The 26,204-nt window shown below is 45.1% G+C and overlaps 2 protein-coding genes across 4 annotated transcripts; one reads left to right on the top strand and one right to left on the bottom strand.

The window, feature by feature from the left end:
• The first annotated feature begins 4,739 nt into the window (after positions 1 to 4,739).
• Positions 4,740 to 17,959, top strand: LOC116798592 (ubiquitin carboxyl-terminal hydrolase 42-like). 3 transcript variants are annotated; one of them, XM_032711106.1, is made up of 15 exons: positions 4,741 to 4,853; positions 5,434 to 5,543; positions 6,128 to 6,328; positions 6,716 to 6,826; positions 6,902 to 7,004; positions 7,131 to 7,198; positions 7,359 to 7,588; positions 7,978 to 8,060; positions 8,347 to 8,458; positions 8,792 to 8,932; positions 9,143 to 9,243; positions 9,999 to 10,137; positions 10,283 to 10,559; positions 17,786 to 17,789; positions 17,946 to 17,959. In XM_032711106.1, the coding sequence occupies exons 2-15, from the start codon at positions 5,519 to 5,521 to the stop codon at positions 17,947 to 17,949; spliced, it is 1,599 nt and encodes a 532-aa protein (XP_032566997.1). In that variant the 5' UTR covers positions 4,741 to 4,853; positions 5,434 to 5,518; the 3' UTR covers positions 17,950 to 17,959. The 3 variants fall into 3 exon arrangements, with proteins under 3 accessions (XP_032566995.1, XP_032566997.1, XP_032566996.1); XM_032711104.1 differs by lacking the exons at positions 17,786 to 17,789; positions 17,946 to 17,959 and having other exon boundaries at positions 4,740 to 4,853; positions 10,283 to 11,074; XM_032711105.1 differs by lacking the exons at positions 17,786 to 17,789; positions 17,946 to 17,959 and having other exon boundaries at positions 7,359 to 7,429; positions 10,283 to 11,074.
• A 2,351-nt stretch (positions 17,960 to 20,310) lies between these two features.
• Positions 20,311 to 20,972, bottom strand: LOC116798517 (olfactory receptor 10A4-like). The gene has a single exon (XM_032711012.1). The coding sequence runs from the start codon at positions 20,970 to 20,972 to the stop codon at positions 20,364 to 20,366; it is 609 nt and encodes a 202-aa protein (XP_032566903.1). The 3' UTR covers positions 20,311 to 20,363.
• Between the last annotated feature and the right edge of the window lie 5,232 nt (positions 20,973 to 26,204).

Raw genomic sequence — 26,204 nt, forward strand, 5'->3', positions numbered from 1 at the left:
TCCCCCATAGACACAGTTTCCCCTCAGATCAGGGGGATCAGACCAAATCTCTGGTGGGAGCTGTTTTATTAAGCTTGTCAGACCTTGAACATCAGGGGAGCTGTGTACAGCTCGTGGCAGCAGGTGCTGGGGCCTTGGCCAGTGTCACCTGGAAGGGGAAAGGAGGAAAGGGGACCAGCATGGATCCCTGCTGCCCTGCTGTCATGGTTTGAGATAGCCCAAATTCCAATTCCCTAGCTCCATCCCCCCTCCCACATCTCAACCCAATGTGAGATGGGTTTTTTCCAGACAAAACAGAACCAGACTCAGAATGGGGAAAGGGAATATATTACAATGACTATACAAATAAATACTACAATACATTATACACACGACTACAACTATCTCTACCATGACATAAGTATTTACAATGGATCAGATCTCTTCTCCCCTCCAAATAAAAGTCCAGGAGGGAAAGAAGGACAGATCCCTTCCAGTCCCTCAGAGCAGCAGCTTCTTCAGAGTAGCAGTCACTAAGCAGCAGCATCTTCTAAGGCAGCAGGCTCTCTCTCTCTCTCTTCTGTTTCTTGTAGCAGCTGATAGCTGGATCTCTGCCAGCACACATGACGGGGGGGTATCCCCCTCGGCCACTCATCTCTCCAAACGAGTGGTCTTCCGTGGACTTCGTCACCCCAGACAAGGTCGTATCACCACGTCATATCACGAAGCACAGGGGGGTCTTCGTGACGGTCTGGTATCTTCAGGAGATTCAAGCTCCTTACAGGGCCTCTGTGCCCTGTCTCAGGCTGCGAGCTTTTTTGTAGCTTGCAGCAAGGGAGGGCCCTCAAGGCCAACCTCCCCCACTCCGTCCTGGCTGAGCTCTCAGGACATCCGAGCTTCTCAGCTCCTCTCTGCAGTGCATGTTGCACTTCAAGGCTCTTTCAAGTAAGAGTCTATCAACTTCCTCCTTCCAGGAGGTCTCAAAGGAGTTTTGGGGGGTCTGGTATCAGTTCTTACCCCCAAGAACTCTGTAGAACTCAGCTGCTGACTCTCTTTCCCTCAGGTCTCCTTCCAGGAGTCCCTTCTCTGGTGCTGCATGTCTTTGTTGCTTCTTCGGTTCAGTTCTTATCTGTCTTGGCTCTCTGCCACCGTTTCTCCGGTCAGTGCTGGCTGCTGCCCTGCGCCCATAGAGAAAAACATCTCCCGGCATAACTACAAGCACCTAGTCCAGCATTATGCTGTTCCAGGTCCCCACAGGCCCCAGCTGGGGCTGGGGGCCAAAGCCCCCCTGTGGGGCTCAGAGCCCCTTCCTCGTGGCTCACAACATGGCCACCTTCTTCCAACCTAAAACTACAACTCTTCTCTTCCGTTTGGTTGTGGTATGTTTACATTTTCGCAGGAGCGCTCATTGGACAGAATTTCAAAACTTCCAGGGTTTTCCACCCCTTGGGGTCTACCACTTTTCTCATCCTCTGGGGGAAAACAAAGTCCAAACCACTACACCTGCATATCCCCTGAGCCAAGGGACACTTATGGACAGTTGTTCTGCACCTCCCCCTGTCCCCTTTTGGTCAGGGCTATCACCTGACACTGCGGTGACAGACGGGTTCATCAGGATATCCTTGGCAGAATGATGATGGCACTGAATCATAGTTACAATTAAAGTTTCATTTTTTTTAACATCATATTATGATCACTATAGCCCAGAATACCATGATTTGAGTAGCACAAGATTTCTATAAGCAGCACCAGCATAGCGAGATTTTGTAAGCCCTTTAGCATCAAATTGTACAGCACAGCTCAGCTTATGATGCCTGATCACCTGGACCTGATCACTCTGCCGGCCAGGGCACATCCTAATCCTTGTTTTGTCATGTCAATATAACAATCTTAATCTAGACTTGAAACACGTTAACGGAACATGAGTGGCTCTTTCAGGGGAGAAGAGTCTGTTTGGTATTAAGATGGGGCTCTGTGTGCTGCTGTGCTGCCCTGTGCTTCTGTGAGGCCATCACAGCCTGGCAGGCAGGTGCCTGTGACCTGCAAGGCCTGTGAGGAGCAAAGGAGTCGGCCTGGTACCTGGAAATGTGAAGGCTGATAGGGAGGGGGAGAAGGGGTCTTCCTCGTGCACTGGACCTTCAGGGACTGACAATGAGGGCAAAGGGGACTCATATATGACCAGCTTGGTCACAGAGCACAGCTGTTTACGTCCTAAAATGCCCCCATATGAGCAGGAGGCAGGAGCAGAGGCACCGTTCACGAGTGCCATTGTTGACTGTCTTCATCAGAGAGCTCCTGAAGTGCTGCTGGGAGGACAGTAACACAGGACCTAGACATCAGGTTAGGGTAGAAGCCTAAAAAGTCACCAGAGAGGTGTAATGCAGGAGTAAATGCAGATACTTTGTCTGGGTAAGGGATAAAAGGAGCCTCCCCAAGGATGACAGGGATAAAACCAGCTGCTGCAAGACGTGATGAAAAAAACCATCCAAGCAAAGTCATGCCCTAGCTGGATGCCCCAAGTATAAAAGAAGAAACACCTCGGAGTGGAGCAGGAGCCATATGAACTGTACTGAGCTGGGTAGGAGTAAAACCACCTGCCCTGAGAAGAACTGAGTAAAACTTGATGCCCCATTCCAGGCAGGGGCTAAACCAGCCAGTTCGTGTTGTTAAATAACAACCACCTGCATCCTTGGAGCATGAGAAACGCTATCTGCCTGCTGAGCAGAGGTTACACCAGGTGTCCAGAGGACAGCCTGTTGCTAAATACCTCTGAAATTGTCGGGATAAATAGGACCCTCTAACAAATTGGCTTTTTAGTGTTAGAAAGAAAGTAATTACTTTTATTTGCAGCCCTGGGTGTGCATGTGGCTGACAAAAATCCTGCCTCCATATTGACAGCAAGACATCACTTTTCACCTATTTATACAGATTTGGCAAACAAAGAAATTAATGTTCATTGCTTCCAAATTACATCACTCACTCCCTTTCATTAATTAGTATTCTATGTGGTATTGCTTATTAATTTCTCACTTTCTACTGCAATAACTTTATATCTTTAATCTTTTTTTGTATATTTTTCCTCCCCTAGGGATTTCCTGACACAAATGCTGAGCCTTTGTTAGTCTTCTTCTTTATCTGCTGGTTTCTGCAGAAGGTCCTTGTAGTCCATAAATCTTGCGTTCCAGATGTCCTCCTTCAACAGGACATCTTTCTCTGACAGGCTTTCTCCACTGAAGCATAACAGGGTTAACTTCAACAAAACTTACAGTTTTAGTACTTTTCCCAAGCTGTGGTCTCACAAAGGAGCTTATGACAATTTTTACTCCATGCTGGCTGAAGTTGATGTGTGCTAAAAACAACCTATGATGTGTGTTAAAAACAACTAATCAAAAAGTTAATTAGGAACACTAAAAAAGTTAGAAAAGTTTTATGATTTCCAACAAGCCCAAAACAACATAGGCCAAGTGCAGCAGGAACAAAACTGTCTCTATCCATTGATGCCAGGAAAAGGTAACAGTAGTAAAACTCAATAGCCACAGGTGCTATTAAGCTGGTATTTGTTTATTTCGGTGCCTAACACGCGCGTGCCCTCGCCCATCATAGCTTCAGTTTTATACAATTAGGTCATACAGGTTCATTTTTACATCTTCATGAACTACCCGAGAGTGGGCAGTGTTCTATGTAAATCTCGGGACACGCCTCCTGGAGCCTGCGCACTTCTCTCTGGTGGTTGTCTTGGGTGGTCGTAAGGGATGAAGGCTCAAAGTCTTCCTCTCTCTGAACTTCTCACCTCACTCAGTCCCTCAGCATCTTCCCCTGGCCACGGCTCCTCGTGGGCTGCCCGTCCACTCGGTGTCCCATTGGTTGTCTATCGGTTACACTTTGCTGCACTGCACACTTTCCCACTGGCTGCCCCTTCGCACCATCACACAGCTTTCCCATTGGCTGCCTCTGGGCAACTCCCCATTGGCTGCCCACCAGCACATGGCTGCTATCTTAGCAACAGCACACGAACCTTAAAATTTCACTTCTTAAACTGTGCAGCTTAAAATTTTCCCTTATCAATAGCAGCGTAACATTTTCTCAATAGCAACTTAACATTTTCCCTTATCACCATCCAGAGTGGGAGTCTGGCTAAAGTTGCAGCTGATCAAAACCTAACCAACCCTAGAGGCAGGAGTAAATGCGAAGCTGCTAAAAAGCCATCCAGGAACGTTTTCAGAGCTTGAGGACAAGACAGCAGCTGGGTGGGGGCCAGCAGCCAGCCAAGGTCCTCCCAGCGCAGCCTCTGAAGGGTTCCTTTGGCAGTCCCAGTTCAGGGCCAGCCCATGGCTGTACCCTGGGGGTAGATGAAATTAATTGGAAATGAACCTATAAGAGTCCAGGTCCTTTGCTATGAGTCTCACTGATAGAAGTGGAAGTGAAACCCTCAGCGTCTTGTGTGCCAGAAAAGCTGTGACCTGGCTCAGTTACAGCCCTGAGCAGGCTTTTACTCATCAGGTCGTGTGGCTCAGGGAAGGTGTGGGAGCTCTGTCAGAGGATGACTAGCCCTTTGCCACCAGCATGGGGGGAGGTCCAGTGGCTTCCACCTGGCGGAGGTGCCATGTCGGTTCCTGTGCCCAAGAACCATGTGGTTCCATGTGGTTCCATGTGACCCCATGTCACAAAGGGGCAGAGATGTGGCACCCATCCGGTGATTATGACCTCGCCTGCCCAACGCTTGGTATCCTGAGGAACGCGTCAACGAAAATCAGTTGGACAGAGTTGGCCTTCAGGATAACTCAGCTCCTTCCTTTGCTACTTGTGTGCCTGCCTTTTTTGGATGGTTTATTGTTTACTGATCATTTCTCCTCAACTTTCATCCTCTTTCAAAGGTAATGCTTTGGCTTTTGGCACAAATCATAGAGCAGGGTATATGGGATAAAAGTATAGGCTGGTTTATACCTTCCTAGCTGTAGGCTGAGGTGTTACAACTTTTATAGGCTGGCCAGGTATGACCTAGGCTAGAATTCCAGTTTGCTGATTCTTGGGTTTTTTCCATAGCCTAGGATAGGTAAGCAGGGAGGTGACTGTAGTCTGAGGGGATGGGCTCAGCCCACCTTGACTGCTGTGGGAGGGAGGGAGACAGAAAAAGGAGAGCAGCAAAGGCAGCAGTTAAAGTAGTGGCTGAAAGATGGTCACTCCTGGGAGGTGGGAAAGCCAGAGGGCTCTGTTGCTGCAGCAGTGACAGGAGAGCAGCAGGGCCTCTTCAGAGAAGGTAACATACATTGGAGCATTTGAAAAGGGCCTTTGAACCTGCTGTGAATTGGTGCCCTGTGACTGATCATAAGGGCATGAGCTGCAGCTCAGCAGCAGTTATAAGCACCACTGAAAGACTTGGTGGTGGATGCCGTTCTGCGTTTATTTAGAGTTTTTATACTTTCGGTGAGTTACAGTTAATTTCTTTGCAATTAGGTGACGGGATTGGTGCTGTTCTCTTTCTGGAGAGAAAGACATCCTTGGTCATCTAAAGCATTGCACTCTCTTCCTGAGAGAGGCAATGGCCACAGCAGGGAACGACTCCTGTGAGTAATAGCTTCACCAGCAGGTTTGGACTTTGTGAACTGCCGCAGACAACTGACATGGCTGGTGGTCAAATCCCAGAATGATGTGTTCACAACCTAGAGTGATCTCTGGGATGTTTCCTGAGAGCAGTCAAACTGACCCCCGTGTTTACAATTAGACCCAGGAAAACACCTTTTTGTCACTCCTCTGACACTAGGTACAAGACTTTGAAAGCTGCCATTGCTCGTAGAGAGGTCTGCCATCCTTTGGGTTACCTTCTGTGCTCAGTATTTACTTGTTTTCAACAAGTTACAATCAGGAAAAGGGATGGCTTCACTGATAATCCAGTCTACAACTCTACTGAGAAAGGAAGGTAGCCTGAGGCCCAGAAATCAGATTGTGGGTTTGTGGGACTCTCAGCAACGTAAACAGAGGAATGGATTTTTCCAAACCGGTAAATTTAAATGGCACTGTTTAAGCTTCCCCTGATGTTGTTGGGTTGGAAGTTAAAGCAGATGGTCCTGAGTGCTCCTGTAGAGACCTCACTGTTTAAATATGCCTTTGTGCCTCATTTCATCTCTTTTCAAATGGAATTTCCCTGCAGTCATTGCCGAGGGAATGACTCCGCCACAAAGGATCCTCTTTCCCCCAGAGAAGATTTGCATGGTCTGGCAGCAAAGACAGAGTGCTGGAGCCGGACTCCGCAATGTGGGCAACACATGCTTCCTTAATGCTGTCCTGCAATGCCTGACATACACCCCGCCGCTGGCCAACTATCTGCTCTCCCGGGAGCACAGCCAGGCCTGTGAGTACTTTTAGGGACATCTCCTTGTAAATCCGTTAATCAAATCCCAAGGATTCCCAGAACCTGAAATTTGATTTAGGAGAAAAGCAGCCCTTTGTCAGCCCCAGAACTTGTGTTCTTTGTACACTCAGGAGCCACCTGTCCTATCCAGCTGTCTTATTCTTCATGAAGGCACATCTTTCTAGCTCTGGGTCTCTATTCCTGCAAGTTAAAACCTCATTCCTAGCATTCCTCTGAAGAACATTTTCTATGCACTAAAATGTCCCGTGCTTGTTGAAACACTGGGAGGAGTGGCATATTGCACTGGAGTGGGAGTGGAAGAAGAGGAGTATTCCACCGCTATGGATATTTTGCTAACCAGACGACCTTCTCTCCCTCCCTCCTCAGGTCGCCAACAAGGCTTCTGCATGATGTGCATCATGGAAGCGCATGTTAACAAGGTCCTGCATTCCTCAGTCAGTGCCATCCTGCCTTTGGCTGTTCTCAGGGGTTTCAGATGTATGTAATTTCAGGTTCTTTGACAGGTTTTCTTCCCTTCCTGTATGAGACAACTACTAACTTCCTGTTTCTTAGTCATAGGAGAACATTTTCAGCTTGGCAGGGAGGAAGATGCCCATGACTTCTTATGCTGTACTGTCAATGCCATGCAGAGAGCTTGTCTGAGTGCAAGCAACGAGTAAGCACAAGCAAGTTACCTTTACAAAGTTCTGAGCCCTTTGGACTCCTTGATGTGGCCCCATCAAGGAAAACCTACAGCCGGGGCTTGGAGGAAGTAATACTCTGTCTTACTACTTGTTTCCAGCTTGGACATATCATCTCAATCTACTACCATTGTCCATCAAATATTTGGAGGCTTTCTGAGATCCAGAGGTATGTTTCTACAACTATTGCTCTCCTTGGCATTGCCTGTGCCCTTCTGTCTGCCTGTGCCCAACAGCTGGTCCTGGGACTAGCAGGACAGGTACAATGAGCACAAAGCGGTACCATCATTCAACTCACCATTGCTCGGCATTTTGATTTTTCCTTCCAGTCATCTGCTTCAGCTGCAAAGCCATTTCTGATTCCTATGAGGCCTTCCTGGATGTCCCTTTGGATATCAAAGTAAGAGGTTTTGCAGTTGTGCCTCAAGACATCGCAAGGCTTTTCAGAGTCAACACATTTGTCCTGAAAGCATATACTGTGAACACAAGAGGTCTTGGTCGTGGATGGGAAGGGGAACGGATGTTGTCCTCCTGCAGAGGCCATGACACTGGTCTCTCTGTAGGTGCTGGCTTTAAGCTGGACAAGCACCCATTATGCTCTCTGCACCCTTGACATATCCTCCTCCTTCTTCCCTTTGCCCTCCTTCAACACCTGTCTGGCTTCCAGGCTGATGGGTTGGATTGTTTTCACTACTGATGACCCTACATAACATCAGTAGCTCAATGGGAGGTGGTACAGAGAGGGAGCTCTTGATTGCCCCTGAGAACCTCTGGGACAGGGGAAATGTTCAGCACCACACTCTCTTTCTGGCTCCTTCTGGATACAGCTTGCAGACTCATGGTGGGTCTCCTCAGCATCAGCTACAGAGGTTTTCTTATCAGCTCCTGGAAAATGTTTGGGCGAGGGCATTTCCGGTAGCTCAGTGCACTGATTTCTCAATTCTCCAGGCAGCCTCATCCCTCACTGCAGCTCTGGAGGACTTTGTAACACCTGAGCGCCTGGATGGTGAAAACTGCTTTAAATGTAGCAAGTAAGATGATTTACTAACAACATATTAACACGAGACTCTTGTGTGAGGGGGCTACAAGTCATTGAGCTGAAGTCATCTTCTCATGGAAGTTTACTGCACACTAATGAGACACAGTTTTGTTTGTCTGGTTTTTTAGGGGGGTTGGTTTTGTTTGTTTGTTTGTTTGTTTGTTTGTTTTAAATATGGCACTGAATTGCCTTAAAATAGCATAAGGATGCACGAGACAAGAAAGCCTTGGTGGAAGATAGGGTGCATTTCAGCGCTGTGCTCTGTGCTTGGTTTCAAGGTGTGAGAAGAATGTTGCCGCCACTAAGAGGTTCACTGTCCACTGTGCACCCAAGGTTCTCACAGTGTGTCTGAAGAGGTTTGACTGCTTCACTGGTGGGAAGATCAGCAAGGTGTGTACACTATTGGTGCGCAGCTTTCTCTTCAAGAAGTGGATTTCCTAAAGCAGTATGCTTGTCACAAGCTGCTTGTACTGGGTTTTTTGTGGTCCCTTCTGGGGAGTGGAAAGTTCCTGTGGGAAGACAGGCAAGCACTGTGCTCTGATAGGGCTGCTTTGACTGAGAATGGTTTCCTGCCACCCAAACCATTATATGTTGCTTTATGGAAAACCAAGTGCTCATGAGCCCCAGAGATGTATTGATACACCTGGACTGGCCCTTGCACTTGGTAGGCTATTTCATGTCACAGACCAGGATCATTTCTGAGCCCTCTTGGTCTCTCCATAGGTTGTAGAGTATCCGGAGTACTTGGATCTTCGCCCATACATGTCTCAGGCAGACGGAGAACCACTCCTCTACTCCTTATATGCTGTCCTGGTGCACAGTGGTGTCAGCTGTCATGGAGGACACTATTTCTGCTACACAAAGGTAAAAGAGCAACTTCCTTCCCAATGGGGAAAAATGTGTGCTGGGGAAGATGAACTTTCCTGTCAGTGTTACTGACAGCCAAAGTTTTGGGGCAGAAGGCCTCCTTAGCGGCTGGACTGGATTTGTTTTGACATGCTCTTGATTTGGCAGTTTTCTACCTGTGTTTTTGGAGAGAAACCCATGGAGAGAGCCTTGCCTTTTTTTTTACAGGCCAGCAATGGATTGTGGTACCGGATGGACGATGAATCTGTGGAGCTGCGTTCCATTGACACAGTTCTCAGGCAGCAAGCCTACCTGCTGTTCTATGCCAGGTAATAACCAGGATTCAAATATGTTCAGAATACATTTCCTTTTCCTCATTTGCAGTTGTGCTTCTCACCTTCCTGAGTGTTTTTCTCATCAAATGAAATTACTACCTGCATCATTCAGTGCTGTCAAATCTGAACTACTCCGTGTCTGTCCTTTACTGGGCTTCAGGCTGTGGCCCGGATGTAATCTGCTACTTGCCTGGTCTCTGATGTTGACTCTTGCGGATAAGAGGACTTAAAGAGGACCTCCAGGAAAGATGGGGAGGCACCATTTGTCAGGGAACGTAGTGACAGGATGAAGGCTATCAGTTTTCAGCTAACAGAGGGCAGGTTTACATTAGATATTGGGAAGGAATTCTTTGCTGTAAGGGTGCTGAGACACTGGCACAGGTTGCCACAGCATCTGTGGGTGCCCCATCCCTGGAAGTGTTCAAGGCCAGGTTGGACAGGGCTTGGAGAAACCTTGGATAGTGGAGGGTGTTCCTGCCCACAACAGCGGGGTGGAACAAGATAAAGTTAAAGGTCCCTTGCAACCCAAACAAATCTGTGAATTTATGAAATGGAGGCTGTGGGAGGTATAGAGATGAGGTTTTTGTTGGGACAGAGGCAAACTTGGTGGGAAGACCCTAGCTGAGTTTCCCATTAGTGTCCTTGGTTGCCTTCTCTCTGTCATAGAAACCTCTCTGAGAAAATGACTGAACCCCAGAGGAGGTTGCAACAACAGCTCTAAACTGGGATCACTCTTTTTTTTTCTCCAGATGCTCTGATCTGAGAACTGGAGAAAGGGCTTCTTCCTCACTGGCACCATCACATGCCCCTTCCTTCCTCAGTCAGTGTGTGGCCAGCAGCAAGCAGGCGGGTTCTGTTGGACCACAGGGTCTGACTGGTAGGACTAAGGTAACTTTGGGGTCGTGGGTCAGGGGCCTCCAAAAGAGCCTTTTGGAGGCCCCAAACTGTCCTGTCCCAGAACTTGTAGGGGTTCCCCACTGCTCTGATCCTTTCAGGAGAAAAGGGCAGGAACTCTCCACAGCTCTCTTTGCAGGGCATGAAGTACACTGGCAGGGAGCGGTCCCGGAGCAGATCCCCTCTGTGGGGCAGGGATCTCCGCAGCTGGTCTGTGGACACCACAGACTATGATGACTCTTCAGAGAGAAGAACTGGTCCTCCAAGTTGTGACCGTGGTCCTAGGGATAGCACAGTTGCAAGGCCTTCCAAGAGGATCTGCCAGTGGGCTCCTGCTCCCAGGGCTGCTCAGGAGCAAACCTTGCTGAGGCAGAGGGAGCCAAGCAGATCTGTGCGGGGAACTTACAACCTTCGCAGCCGGTTTGTGCAGTACACAGACTATGACCGCTCACTGAGGAAGAGAAGGAGGGAGAGAACAAGTCCTCCACGTTGTGACCAAGTCTTAGTGAATACTGCAGTTCCAGGGCTCTCCAAAACCAGTTCCAAGCAGGTTCTCATGCTCAGGGCTGCTCAGGAGCAAACCCGACAGAGGCAGAGAGAGCAGAGAGGATCAGCATGGCGGGGCTATGATTGCCACAGCCAGTTTGTGCAGTACACAGACTACCGCCCTTCAGAGAAGAAGAGGAGGGTTTCCAAGCCCCAGAGATTCACATCAGACAAGCATTCAGGGCACTCTGGGAATGATGGCGTTGGATTATGGCCCTGGCTCAAGCAGAACGGAAGACTAGCACTGCGTTTATTAGCGAAGGCATCCTTGTTTTCGACACGCCTTCTCAGACATGAGTGAATGATTTATCTAAGTAGATGATAGTTATAATAATATAGAAATATTATTAGAAATAGAGAAATATATATAGAAATATAGAATATATATAGAAATATAGAAATATATATAGAAATAACATTTTATAATACATTATTACATGTTATATATATTCATCAGTAGATAGTAATATTATAATAAATATTATTAAAATAATAAAATAATAAATACTAAAATACTTTAATCAGAATTATTTATTCCACGTTGTAGATAGTTATAGCTACAAACATAGTGCAGTATTTGGAAGCAGTGTTGAAGTAATTATATTAAAGCTAACAAAACAAATATTAAGTAGAGATTGTGCAGTACACAGACTACCGCCCTTCAGAGAAGAAGAGGAGGGTTTCCATGCCCCAGAGATTCACGCCAGACAAGCATTCAGGGCGCTCTGGGAATGATGGCGTTGGATTATGGCCCTGGCTCAAGCAGAACGGAAGACTAGCACTGCGTTTATTAGTGAAGGCATCCTTGTTTTCGACACGCCTTCTCAGACATGAGTGAATGATTTATCTAAGTAGATGATAGTTATGATAATATAGAAATATTCTTAGAAATATAGAAATATATATAGAAATATAGAATATATATATAGAAATATGTATAGAAATATATATAGAAATATAGAAATATATATAGAAATATAATATAGAAATATAGGTAGAAATAATATTTTATCATACATTATTACATGTTATATATGTTCATCAACAGATAGTAATATTATAATAAATATTATTAAAATAATAAAATAATAAATACTAAAATACTTTAATCAGAATTATTTATTCCGCGTTGTAGATAATTATAGCTACAAACATAGTGCAGTACTTGGAAACAGTGTTGAAGCAATTATATTAAAGCTAACAAAACAAATATTAAGTAGAGATTGATGTTACCCCTGCGAAGGGCCATGGGCAAATCGCTTTCTCTCAGGCTCAAGGAGTAACCTTGATGGCTGTCCCCACTCAAGGGAGGAATCCCCACACACACTCCAAGAAGGAGCTGTTAGAAGTCCCTCCCATTAAAATCTGGGAACAGGGCTTCTCTAGTGTAAAGTGACGGAGCGCCAGTCAAGTGTTGCTCAGGGAGCTGTACCAGCTGGAGCTGGATGCTCTGCCTAAGCAGGGATATAGCAGCTCCAGCTGTGTCTTGTGTATGACTTGTCAGTGATGGCTTGAGCAAGGATGGTCTGCTGATCACTGATAGGAGTGAACAAGGAGGGTCTGCTGTTTTAAGTGTTGAAGAATGCTGAGACCAGCTTGGCCAAACTATCAGACCCACTACTGGAGCCCAAAATGTCAGGCAGGATAAATCAAACTCTCAAATACTATTTTTAGTACTAGGAACCAGGTAATACTTTATTTCATGGGGGATCACTCCTCTAAAGATGCGCGTGCAAGTTCAAAACTTTTCACGATTTACACATTTTATCAAAGAAAGAAATTAATGTTCATGGGCTATAAATTGCATAATTCAGTTCATTAATTAGTATTCTATCTTAGCTATTGATTTCTTGCTTCTCATGCTATTAGTCCATGTTTTAGGTGCTTTCATTATTTCTCCCAGATAGACAGGGTTTCAGTACAATTGCCAAATTGTCTTTGTTAGTTCCTTCTTTGTCGCGGGGTTCTGCAAAATGTCCTTTTGGTACATAAATTCTACATTCCTCGTGTCCCATGTCAGCAATATCTCTCTTCCCCAGGTCTGAGATCATTGAAGCATATCAAGGTTGATTATAGTTGTTTTAACAAAACTCAAAGTTTCAGTAATATTCCCAAGCTGCATTCCCACTATAGAAGCTTATGATAAAACCTTACTAAATGCTGGCTATAGTGGGGTATCACAGGGTGGAAAATAAGAGTACTTAAAAAAATTAATTAGGAAAGTTAAGTAAAATTACTGAGTAAGCCTGAAAACACATAATCTAAAGATGTATATGACTGATAGTCAATCACCTTATACAATAAAAGTCCAGTCCCACTTTTGCATACCAAGGACTTCTAGCATACCTCCCTAAGGCGTTTGAAGATCCTTCCTTTGAGTGGGGAAACCCCTCAAGGTCACTCCTCAAGGCTGAGCAAAATAGATTTGCCCACGGTTGTTGGTAGGAGTGAGTAACATCGATCTCTAATAAGATCTAATCTCTTAATAACTGTTTTACTAGCTTTAATATTATTGCTTCAATATAATTGTTCACTGACAAAGCTCCCCAAGAATGGGCTGTGCCTTCTACTGGCAACATTCCATCATGGGGCTCCAGGACTCCCTGGGCAGGCTGAAGGTCCGGATGCAGCCCAGTGCTGCTCTCAGCTCAGGCACCGCTATGGTGCCCGCTGCCCTCATGGAAGGCCCCATTCACTGTAGAAACAGGATCCCCATAGTCCCTCATCCTGGGCTCCCCCATCCCTGGCCTCACACCTTTCCGTCCAGGGCAGGCCCTGCTGTGGAGAGCAGAGAGGCTCTGCTGCCACTCTGGGGGTGCCCATGAGCTGTGGAACAGCTCTAGTGGCAGAGTGCAGGGCTGAGCTCTCCATGGGACTGTGGCCTCAGGCAGATCCATTTTCCTTTCCTTGTCTCTTTTCCACTCATGTCCCAAGAATGCAATTCAGGTATTAGTCAAGATATGATTTTCAAAGATCTTTAAAATCTGCTGCCTGTCCTTACTTCATTGTTAGTAAGTTTATTATAAGGAAATTTCTACTGAAGAATCAAACCTAACTTTCTCACTACATGGGACAAGAATTAGATTTCCCATTTTATACTAATGCCTAGTACTTGGAAGAAAAAGGTTTCCTGGTTCTTATTTGCTCTGATGTTGATTTGGTTATCCACTAGCAGAAAGGAACAAGCAGGCTGCCTACCTACTGTACTGCAGTAACTTATTTTACACCCCAGATATTTATGTCTATTTATTTATAAAAATCTGATGATACTCACTGCACTGGAAATATTTAGACCTGACAAAGCAAGGCAATGACATTCAATATTTATCTATAAGAAATATCTCTAATATTCTGGGCCATTGATAAGACCTATGAATCTGTAGTGGTTTGAACCAGGTTTTTCCCCTGCAGTTATTAAGTGGTAACCCCCAGGGGGTGGTAAGCCTTGAAGTTTTAGCCAGTGAGTGCTTCTGCAAAATATAAACATATCACAAGCAAACGGAAGAGAAGGGTAGTTGTAGTTTGGGTTGTAGAAGAAGAGGTAGCCATGTTGTAAGACCACGAGGAAGGGGGCTTGGAGCCCCTTGGGGCCTCTGGGGCCCCCCAGCCCCAGTTGGGGGCTGCAGAGACTTGGAACAGTGTTAAGCTGGACTAAGTGTCCGTAGCTGAACCTGGAGATGTTTCTTCACTGTGAGCGGCAGCGGCAGAATTGCGCTGACCGAAGAAACGGTGGCAGAGAGCCAAGAGAGATAAGACCAGTAGCAACAACAGGCAGGTAGCAACACAGAAAGAACTCCTGGAAGGAGAGAGAGAGGACGAGAACGAGAGCCAGCAGCTGAGAGACAGAGTTTTGGGGGTAAGAACTGAACCAGACCCCCCAAACTCCTTGGAGACCCCTCACGTCCTAGAAGGGAGGGGTGAAGTGCGACATGCACTGCAGAGAAGAGCTAAGAAGCTCAGTCGTCCTGAGAGCTCAGCCAGGACGAAATGTGTGGGAGGTGGACCTTGGGCCCTCCCTCGCTGCAGCTATAGAGAAGCTAGCAACTTGGAATCAGAGCCAGAAGCTCTGCAAGGGGCTTGAGTCCCCTGAAGATACCAGACCGTCACAGAGACTCCTGTGCTCCGTTGATATGACCGTGGTGGAAGGACCTTTGTCTGGGGTGAACGTAGCCCACGGAAGACCCCTTTGCCTGCGTCAAGGGGCCGAGAGGGGCTTGGAGGCCCCCCTCGTGAGTGCTGTCAAAGATCCAGCTACCAGCTGCTGCGTAGAAGAAGAGAACCTGCTGCCTTAGAGACATTGCTGCTTTGAAGAAGGGATCTGTCCTTCTTCCCTCCTGGACTTTTATTAGGAGGGGAGAAGAGATTTGATCCATTGTAAATACTTACGTCATGGTAGAGATAGTTGAGATCGTGTGTATAATGTATTATAATATTTATTTATGTGTACAGTCTTGTAATATAACCCTTTCCCCCATTTTGAGTCTTGTGTGATTGTCTGGAAAACACATCTTACACTAGGTTGAGATGTGGGAGGGGGGCTTGGACTAGGGAATTGGACTTTTGGAGATCTCAAACCATGACCTTGGCCATCATATCCAGTACATTGATGACATCATTGTATGGGGGGACACAGTGGAAGAAGTTTTCGAGAAAGGAGAGGAAATCATCCAGATTCTCCTTGATGCCGGTTTCACCATCAAGAAGAATAAGGTCAAGGGACCTGCCAGAGAGATCCAGTTCCTAGGGATGAAATGGCAAGATGGACGACGCCAGATACCAACAGATGTCATCAATAAGATTGTAGCCATGGCTCCACCGACCAACAAGAAGGAGACGCAAGCTTTCCTGGGGGCCATAGGCTTCTGGAGAATGCACATTCCTGAGTATAGCCAGATTGTGATCCCTCTTCACTTTGTGACCCGTAAAAAGAATACCTTTCAATGGGGTCCTGAACAGCAGCAGACATTCAAACAAATCAAGCAAGAGATTGCACATGCCGTGGCTCTTGGACCAGTTCGGACGGGACTGGACGTGAAGAACGTACTTTACTCTGCAGCTGGAGATAAAAGTCCCTCCTGGAGCCTCTGGCAAAAGGTGCCTGGTGAGACACGAGAGCGACCACTCGGTTTCTGGAGCCGAAGCTACAGGGGTTCTGAAGCCAACTACACTCCTGTGGAAAAGGAAATTCTGGCAGCCTACAAAGGCATACAAGCAGCCTCAGAAGTGGTTGGCGCTGAGACACAGCTCCTCCTAGCACCCCGACTACCAGTCCTAAGTTGGATGTTCTCCTGTAAACTGTTCCAAAACAAAATACTACTGTAATTCTGTGCTTTATGAATGCATTTCCTTTCTGTTTCCTTCTCTCCAGAAAGTACTGCACCAACAAACATTTCATGGCACTGAAGATCTCCCTGTTCCTCAGGGTGTAGATCATGGGGGTGATAAGGGGAAAAACCATGGTGTGGAACACAGCCACTACCTTGCCCAGAGGCAACGTGTAGAAAGGCCAGCAGTAAATATATGTATAGCTAGTACAAACATAACAAAGACAATAATGATGTGGGTAGCGCAGGTAGTTGCTGCTTTGCTCTCCCCTCTGGAGATCGAGTGTTTTCAGACAGATTAGTAGGACATTGTAGCAAATCAGCAGAAAAATGAAACATATAAAGATGACTAGGTCATTGTTGACAAACATAATAAACTCCAATATGTAAGTGTTGGTACATTCTAACTTAATCACTTGTGTAACATCACAAAAGAAATTGTTGAGTTCATTTAGGCCGCAGAAGGGAAGATGAACAACAAATACAACCTGGACGAATCTGTGAATCCAACAGCCCATGCTGTCCCCACCAAGACCCAAAAGAGTGTTTTCCTCATTAAGGTTGCATAATGAAGATAGCCACAAACAGAATAGCAATGGAACAGGCTAAGGTCTCACTGATTAGGAGAGAATTTTGCAGAAAAACATCTGGGGGCATCCAAGTGGACAAAGTGAATATGAATGAGTAAAATGCCTTTGCAGAAAAGGGCAGCTGTATCCTGGGCCATGCTAGCAGCAGTGATGCCACCATGACAAGTGAAGGGATCCTTTCCTTTTATTCGATACTTCTGAGATCTCGTCTGAAGCATGGTGTCCTGTTTTTCTGCTCCCTAGAACAAAGAAGATACTCCTATACTTGAGTGAGTCCAGAGGAAGACCATAAAGATGGTGAGGGAGCTGGTGCACTAAATGCGCAAGGGAAGACTGAGAAAGGTGTGTTTTGCAGGTTTGAAAGGAAAAGGCTCAGGGAGATTTTATCACAGAATCACAGAATATGCTGAGTTGGAAGGGACCCACAAGAATTATTGATTGAGTCCAGCTCCTGGCCATGCACAGGACCATCCTGAAGAGTTGGACCGTGTGTCTGAGAGTATCATCTAAATGCTTCTTGAGCTCTCTCAGGCTTAGGGCTGTGACCACTGCCCTGGGGAGCCTATTCCAGCATCCAACCACCCTCTGGGTGAAGAACCTCTTTCTGGTATCCAATCTAAACTTTCCCTGACACAACTTCAGGCCATTCCCTAGGCTCCCGTCACTAGTCCTCACAGAGAAGAGATCAGTGTCTAGCCCTCCTCTTCCCCTCCCAAGGAAGTTGTAACTGCAATGACATCTCCCCTCAGTCTCCTCTTCTCCAGCTGAACAGACCAAGTGCCCTCAGCTGCTCCTCACATGGCTTCCCCTCAAGGCCCTCCCCCATCCTCGTTGCCCTCCTTTGGATGCTGTCAAATGGCTTGATGTCTTTTTTTTATTGTGGTGCCCAAAACTGCCCCAATATTGCAGGTGAGGCCATCCCAGAGCAGAGTGGGACAATCCCCTCCCTGGACCAGCCAGTGATGCTTGGCCTGATGCCCCCCCGGACATACGGTTGACCCTCCTGGTTGCCAGAGCACTGTTGGCTCGTATTGAACTTGCCATCAACCAGGACCCCCAGGTCCCTTTCTGCAGCACTGCTTTCTCATTCCCCAGTCTCTCTGTGCATCCTGGGTTGCCCCATCCCTGCTGCAGAATCGATCACTTGCTGTTAAACATCATACGGTTTGTGAAGTCCTCAAGTGAAGTCCCAGCCCTCTAATTTGCCAAGATCTCTCTGCAGGACCTTTCTGCCTTCCAGGGAGTCAACAGCTCCTTCCAATTTTGTATCATCTGCAAACTTACTTAGTATCCCTTCCAGTCCTGCATCCAAGTTTATGAAGGTGTTTGTGCTGGTTTAAAGGTAAACTGGCAAGGGAAATGAACTCAACTCGAAAGAGATTATGTCAGAATAACAATTTAATAAAAATAATACAATAAATACAATTATACAGATGAACAATTGGTTTTAACCCACAAAACCCAGATGTATAACCCAGCACCCTGGGGCACAAACGGAGCGGTGTTCATTGGGCCCCCCTGAGTCCAAAGTAAAAGGAGAGGGAAAAACCTGTTGGTGAGAGTGCTGGTCACAGTCCGGTCGAGGGTGGTGACCGCAGTCTGGTCGACAGCGGTGATCACAGTCCGGTCGAGAGTGGTGGTTGCAGTCCGGTCGAGGTTCTGGTCCTCCTTTGGATCCAACGAATGGTACCAGAAGTCCCAAGACCCCAATATTATACACACTCAAGTTCAGGCAGGAATGCCCAGTACTTCCCCCAGGGTGGGGAGTTCCACCATGGGTGAGATATTTTTGGAATCCTTGGTGGCCCGTTAGCAGACATGACCCCTCCGGCTGGGTGTGGAGGTGCTAATGACTCCCTGGAGGGGAGTTAACATCACCCATAACTACAGCCTGAGGAGTCAGGTGTGCTCTGGGCAGCTGCTGCAAATGGTCTATTGTTAACAGTTTCTGGGAAATTACATGGAGGGTGTAGAATACACAGTGTATGTTACACCCACACAGTGATGAACTGGTCCTAGCTGTTCTAACGAGGACAGTGTTGAACAGCACTGGACCTAAGATGGAGCCCTGTGGAACTCCACTATGGGTAGGTCACCAGTCTGATGTCACCCCGTTCACTATTACCCTCTGTGCTTCACCCATGAGCCAATTGCTTACTTATCATATGATGTGTTTATCCAGCTGTCGGCTGGACATTTTGCCCAGAAAGATCCTGTGAGAAACAGTATCAAAAGCTTTAGTGAAATCCAAAAAGATTACATCAGCTGGCTTCCCTTGGTCAACTAGGTGGGTTACCTCCTAAAAGGTCAGAAGATTTGATAAGCATGACTCCATGCTGGCTGTGACTGATGACTGCATTGTCCTTCAGGTGTTTTTCAATACCTCCTAGTGTCCCAGCGTACAGGTTCCCAGAATCTGAAGTGATGCAATTTTATCTTTATTATCCTCTTCTTTATGGTGTAAACTCCACTAAATCACTTGAAATGATCCTTGACACAAATCTCTATCCTTGACACAACCTTTGTGTCTGTCTTATTTGGATCAAAATGAACTAGCAATTCCTGGTGCAAAACACCCTCGTATGCTTCTCCCATTTGAATGATTAATTCCACATCCACTGTCTTAGCTTAGCAAAGAAAAAGTGAAGAGTGAAGAGGTAAACTAGGATCCTATGAATCCTCCAAGTGAGTACATAGCAAAACCAGAAGAAAAAAAAAAAAGGAAAAATAATTAAAGTTTTAGCCTCACTTTTAAAAATTTCATGTCTCAAATCAGCTTCCCTGTGACCATCCGTTTCCTTAACACTCAAGTAGTTTCTGTCATTCCACAGTCAACCTTTTTTTTTGCACAAAAAGAGACATTGTTTTCTGTTTTCAATTTAGAAGCCTGAGATATACATATGTTGGTATAAATTCATTGTTTTGACTTCAAAAACAAACATACAGCAATGAGGATGTCTCTTTCTATGGCAGAAATCTGGTTTAGAACAGATAAACTGTGTATCTGAAGCAAAGAGAAACCTTACCCCTTCAAACTTTCAAATAAACTTTCAAATAAACTTTCTTCACAAAATAGAGTTGAAGAGCTCATCTGGGAAATCTCTTCATCAGAACTCACCAGAAGATTAATGTCTTAAATATTTGCGTAGTACTTCTCATGAGGTCCACTGTCCCCTTCTCTGATAATTTCTTGCACTCGTCATAGTGTGTTTTTAGAAAAGCTACACAGAAATGTTTTCACGATATTCAGAGAATATAGTGAAGTTCATCTTATCACAGGTAAATACATCTGCAAAGCAAAGAACTATTTCTGTATTGATGGACAGGACATAGAGGATACAGTAGCAGGTGATTAACGTGAGCTGGATGCCAAACCTATCTTAAGATGATATAAGAAAGAATCTGAAGAGAAACAACCTTTTTTTTTCCTTTTTTTAAAGGCTGAATTACCTGGAGGATTGACTCAAAGCTGGAAGGTAGAGATTAATTTTTGGGTAAGTGCTGGCAAATCATATTGTCCTTCCAGCAATACACACAATATCAAAGCTACTACTACATTTAATATAATTCATAAACATATTACATATTTCTATTTTTGACTACAGCTCTTTTAAAAGGCTTGTTTCACCTCTTTGTTCCTCAAGCTGTAAATCAAGGGGTTCATCATTGGAGACAACAGCGTGTAAGAAAGAGAAAGCAATTTGCTACTGCTGCTTGAATAAGAAGCTTTGAGTCTCAAGTAGGTCACAATGCCAGGTCCCTAAAACAGAGTGACCACGACTAGGTGAGAAAAGCAGGTAGAGAATGCTTTTCCCTTGCCCTTCACTGATGGTATCTTGAAGATGGTGTGGAGAATCTGGATATACGACACAAGTATGAATAAGAAGAGGACTATGATGAAAAGGACAGCTATTATGTAGGTGGTGATTTCATTTTTGCAGGTGGCCCCACAAGCCAACTTAAGCAGAGGCAGCAAGTCACAGAAGAAGTGATTGATCCCATTGGGACCACAGCATGGAAGGGTAAAGATGAAAGTTGTCTGCACTAAGGCCACCAAGACCCCAGTAAGCCAAGGCACAGCTGAAAGCAAGAAGCACATGTTCCATCTCATCGTGGTCGTGTAGTGCAGAGGCTGGCATATGGCCACATAGCGGTCGTAGGCCATGGCAGCCAGCAAACAGCATTCTGTGATCCCGAGGAGGGAGAAAGCATACATCTGTGTGGCGCAGCCCAGAAAGGATATGTTCTTCCTCTTTGTGAGAAAGTTCACTAGCGTCTTGGGGATGGTGGATGTGGTATAGCTAACCTCCAGGAAGGAAAAGTTCTTAAGGAAAAAATACGTGGGAGAGTGAAGGGCAGCATCTACCATAGTGATTGTGATGATGAGGATGTTTCCCACCAAAGTACTGAGGTACATGAACAGTAACAGACAAAAGAGAGAGCCTTGGATCTCTGGAATGCTGGAGAAAGGTAAAAATTGGAAATAGGTCACCACAATGTGATTACTGCTCTCCAGGTCCCTCAGGTGTCTTTTAACTGCAGAAGTCATTACATGTCCATTTTCTAGTTAATCTAAAGAAATACAAAATAGTAAATTGAATCTTTTTATATGTTACTTTCTAATAGGACAAGATCCCAGAAAAGGAAGTGTTGTGTTTAGGTATTTTTAGTGCTAAGGACTGTTTAGTGGAGAAAAGCAAGGTGGTTTCCTTCACACAGCTTTTGTTAATTAGGAACACTAAAAAAATTAGAAAAGTTTTATCATTTTCAACAATTCTCTTCTTTGGGAGTGACCTCAATTTTTCTTTTAAGATTACTTCCACTTTTATCATTGAGTATCTAGCACAATTTAAGACACTAAAATGCAATAATCACTATTAAATTATTAAACTCTTAATAAACATCTTATAAAACTTTGCACATTTATCAGACTACTTTATACCTTAAAACATGTAATTTAATCTTCTTTAGGACTAACTTAAACTTTTCTTATTGAAATTATCTGGTACTTTAGCAATACTAATCAAGATCCTTAACACTATAAGAATAAACTTAAGTTTAGAAAAAAAAATCTATTATTTAAAGTAACCAACCATCCTTTTGAGACCTTTTTCAGTTTTAGATTAAATAGTTTTTATTGAATCTACACATTCTGTTGCATCTCATTTTGCAAATTTGGAATAAAATCCATAAACCTACAATTAATATCAAAACTATGGTAACTATACCAATCAATTTCTTGCAGTTGCACTTGAATTTGGGATCCATGACATTATCCAATTAACCACATCTTCCCCTTGATTTTCTTGTATTTCCTGAAATAGGAAATATTTCCTTGTAGACAGAGATAAGAAGCTGTAATTCAGGAGGAAACAATTAGTTACCTGCTGAGCCACTTGGACCCTCACAAGTCTATGGGACCAGATGGAATCCATCCTAGGGTGATGAGGGAGCTGGCGGAAGAGCTCGCCAAGCTGCTCTCCATCATCTACCAACAGTCCTGGCTCACTGGGGAGGTCCCAGATGATTGCAAGTTGGCGAATGTCACACCCGTCCACAAAAAGGGCCTGAAGGAGGCCCCAGGAAACTACAGGCCACTGAACCTGAGCTCAGTGCCTGGCAAGGTTATGGAGCAGATCGTCCTAAGTGCAATCACACAACAGCTACAGGATGAACAAGTGGTCAGATGCAGGCAGCACGGGTTTAGGAAGGACAGGTCCTGTTTGACCAACTTGATCTCATTTTATGATCAGGTGACCCGCCTGGTGGATGAGGGGAAGGCTGTGGATGTGTCTACCTGGACTTCAGCAAAGCCTTGGACACCGTCTCCCACAGCATTCTCCTGAAAAAGCTGGCAGCCCATGGCTTGGACAGGGGCACTCTGTGCTGGGTTAAGAACTCGCTGGAGGGTCGGGCCCAGAGAGTGGCGGGGAACGGTGCTGCATCCAGTTGGCGGCCGGTCACTAGTCATGTCCCCAAGGATCAGTGTTGGGCCCAGTTCTGTTTAGTATTTTTATTGATGATCTGGATGAGGGGACTGAGTGTACCATTAGCAAATTTATGCAGATGACACCAAGTTGGGGGGGAGCGTCAATCAGCTGGAAGGCAGGAGGGCTCTTCAGAGGGACCTGGACAGACTGGAGAGATGGTCTGATTCCAACGGGATGAGGTTTAACAAGGCCAAGTACCGGGTCCTGCACTTTGGCCACAACCCCCTGCAGCACTACAGGCTGGGACAGAGTGGCTGGAGAGCAGCCAGGCAGGAAGGGGCCTGGCAGTTTGGAAATTGAACATGAGCCAGTAATGTGCCCAGGTGGCCAAGAAGGCCAATGGCATTCTGACCTGGATCAGGAACAGTGGGGCAAAAAGGTCCGGGGAAGTGATTCTTCCCCTATACTCAGCGCTGGTGAGGCCACATCTTGAGTATTTTGCCCAGTTCTGGGCCCCTCAGTTCAGGAAGGATATTGAGGGGCTGGAGCAGGTCCAGAGAAGAGCAACAAGGCTGGTGAAGAGACTCGAGCACAAGTCTTATGAGGAGAGGCTGAAGGAGCTGGGGTTGTTTAGTCTGGGAAGAGGAGGCTCAGGGGAGACCTCCTCACTCTCTACAACTACCTGAAAGGAGGTTGTAGCCAGGTGGGGGTCAGTCTCTTCTCCCAGGCAGCTATCAGCAAGACAAGAGGGCATGGTCTTGAACTCTGCCAGGGGAGGTTTAGGTTAGCTATTAGGAAGAAATTCTTTACAGAGAGGTTAATCAGACATTGGAATGGACTGCCCAGGGAAGTGGTGGATTCTCTGTCCCTGGAGGTTTTTAAGATGAGACTGGATGTGGCATCAGTGCCATGGTCTAGTAACCACGGTGGTAGTGGATCAAGGGTTGGACTTGATGATCTCAGAGCTCCTTTCCAACCCAGCTGATTCTATGATTCTATGAAAAATTCCAGTGATTTTTCTAGTTTCTACCAAATAAGTTTGAATTCTTAAAGTCTGATCTGCATATACACAGCAACTGGTGTTAATGACTGTGCACACACCACCTTTGGAAGCCAGAATCAGACCTAGAGCTGTTCAGTTTTGTTTAACTACTTTTGAAAGGCTGATAACTTCTTGCTGCGAAGCTCTAATTACAACGTTTGTTTAGTTTTCTATTTGTTTAATTACTCTGGGTATGTAACTACAGCTTTCTGCAATTCAGGCGCTCCTAACCATGGTAAAAGTCCTCTCACAAACTGGTGGAATCCAGAGGACCTCTCAAGGGATTTAAATTTCATTTGTGGCTTGTTGTAAAAGATCGCTGATGTTCTCTGAGGAATTCTGATTTATCAATGACACCTATTTTTGGTACTACAGGTCCAGAGGTGCATATTCCTTGCCATGCAGGGGATAGAGCTTTTCTAGCTTGGTCTCTGCAAAGCAAGTAGTATCCCATGTTATCTGGAATACACCACCAACGTGTATTTAAAATTCTTGTTCCTGTCACATGTAAATATGAATGACATTTGGGATAATCTTCCACCATCGTTCCTTGGTGATTCCATTTTCTGGTGAGGGGCTACACCTGGTCCTCCTTCTAGGTATCTTTGAATACAAGAGGGCTCAGTAACTGCCATTTTTACTGACAAAATTTTTTAATCTATGGGGGGTTGGTCTGCTTTTCTGTCCAAAAGTAACATCATTCCAGTTGGAGAAAGAGCATTGGAAAATATACCTGATGTTGGAAGGCCCACCATCTGAATACTTTCATCTGAATGAGTGGAAAGTTGAGAACAAACAACACAACATAAAGATAAACCTTTTAACATCTCTCATTTTAGAGTGTCTGATTCTGTTGCAACTTTATCTGTAGCAGATTTGCTGTTTGCTGCACTGTCCAGTGAGGTCCTTCTGGGTCCCGAATTGGCTTGATTCACGTGTAGTGAATCCAGAAGTCTCCACCCATCATTTTCACAGCTATGTGAGTAGTCAGGAGAACTTGAAATTGTTGTTCCCACCTGCTTGAGTGGTTCCTTACTCCATGTCCAGACATACATCCAGTCTCCCGGCTGGTGAGGTTGTGCATGAATGTACTGCCCCAGTTTTTGAAGTGGACTTTTGTCCCATTATCCAGTAGAGATCTGCAACTATAAACCCTTTGCCAAGCAAAGAAGGCTGGTCATTAAAACCCAGAAAATATTAATTTGTTGACAGAATGGGTGTTTGGCAATGAGTCCCTCTTGCTATCATTCTGTGAGTGGGGTTCATTCCAGGAAAGAATTACCTATTGAACACAGATAATCCTGTATACTCTGCACAGTACCACACAAAACTACTAAATAATGTGGATTGCACCCCAGGAAATTGCATTTGTTCCAGGCATTCTTCAGGAGGAACAGCTTTTTTCAAGAATTAAAAATTTCTTGTAATTGATCTTCTATTCCAAAAAACCATTCACTTCATAGGCAGATAAGTCTCCCTTAAAGACAAGTCCTGTGTAGGTGGTAGAGAACAATAAAATGGGGAAGAAGAGACAGAAGAATGAAGTAAAATAAAGTAGCTCACCTGCCAATAGGAGAAGGCCGTGGTTAATATTTTTGGAAAAGCCACACGACTTAGTATTTCTATCTGTCTATGTCCCCACCGAAAAATAATCTTTTAGGTATTGACTGTTAGCAATTGTAGGAGTCAGTTATTTTTTTCTCATTGTTTAGGTGTGACAGAGCCCTCTCTCTGCTTTTTCTGTTAGGTCCTGGAACAAACTAAAGAAAAACCTATGGAACACTTGCATATCTATTTTAATCTGTTAATTTTTTTACCATTCATGGCATTAGGCCTGATCCTGCCTAAATTAAGGGATAAAAATTTGGTATGGAAACAAACCACACAGACTAAGCACAGGAAAAAAGCTTTAAAGGTTTTGCAGGAGGAAAGAACTTATGCATTGCTCATGTCTAACTCTGGCTTTATACTCTTTAATTAATAGTATGGGAAAGGTGTCCCCTGAGAGAACACATCATGCCAACTCAGATAGATCCTTCAGATTTCTCAGAAATTTTCCTCTCTGGATATTTCTGTCCTCTATGGATATTTCTGTCTTTATTTAGGTGAATCATGCTATGCTTCTGTTTAATTAAACAAAGATATAGCACTTTGTAGTTGTCACTTACTATGTCCAGAAGACACCTACATCACATTAGGTGGTTCTTCCCTGAAAAATCACTTTCCCTTTGTTGCTTACAGAAGATGATTGTAATGCAGAGGTCACTCTACAATCAATGACTAAAGACAAGAGTGGACAAAGACAGTTCTAAGGTCAGGTGAAATAGGATCAGTTTGAATGAGATGTTGACACTGTCAGTGTGGATATCCGTCAGTAATTCCACTTTTAATCAAATATAAACCCCAGATTTCTGTAACTGGTTGAACTTTGGTCAAAAATTTCTGAACATTATGAGTGGAACTTTTCTGTACTCATTCAAATAAACAACATCTATTAAAAAAAATCTAAGTTCTTCACCTGGGCCCTGTTCTGATCAGTGGGGCTGGGAAGGGGCCAGGAGGAACAGGGGGAGCTGTTCTCCATCATGTGATTTATTTGAAAAGCTACAGCACGTGTCTGTCAGAGTCA

Source organism: Chiroxiphia lanceolata, chromosome 26 (assembly GCF_009829145.1).
Source record: "Chiroxiphia lanceolata isolate bChiLan1 chromosome 26, bChiLan1.pri, whole genome shotgun sequence".
Lineage (NCBI taxonomy): Eukaryota > Metazoa > Chordata > Aves > Passeriformes > Pipridae > Chiroxiphia > Chiroxiphia lanceolata.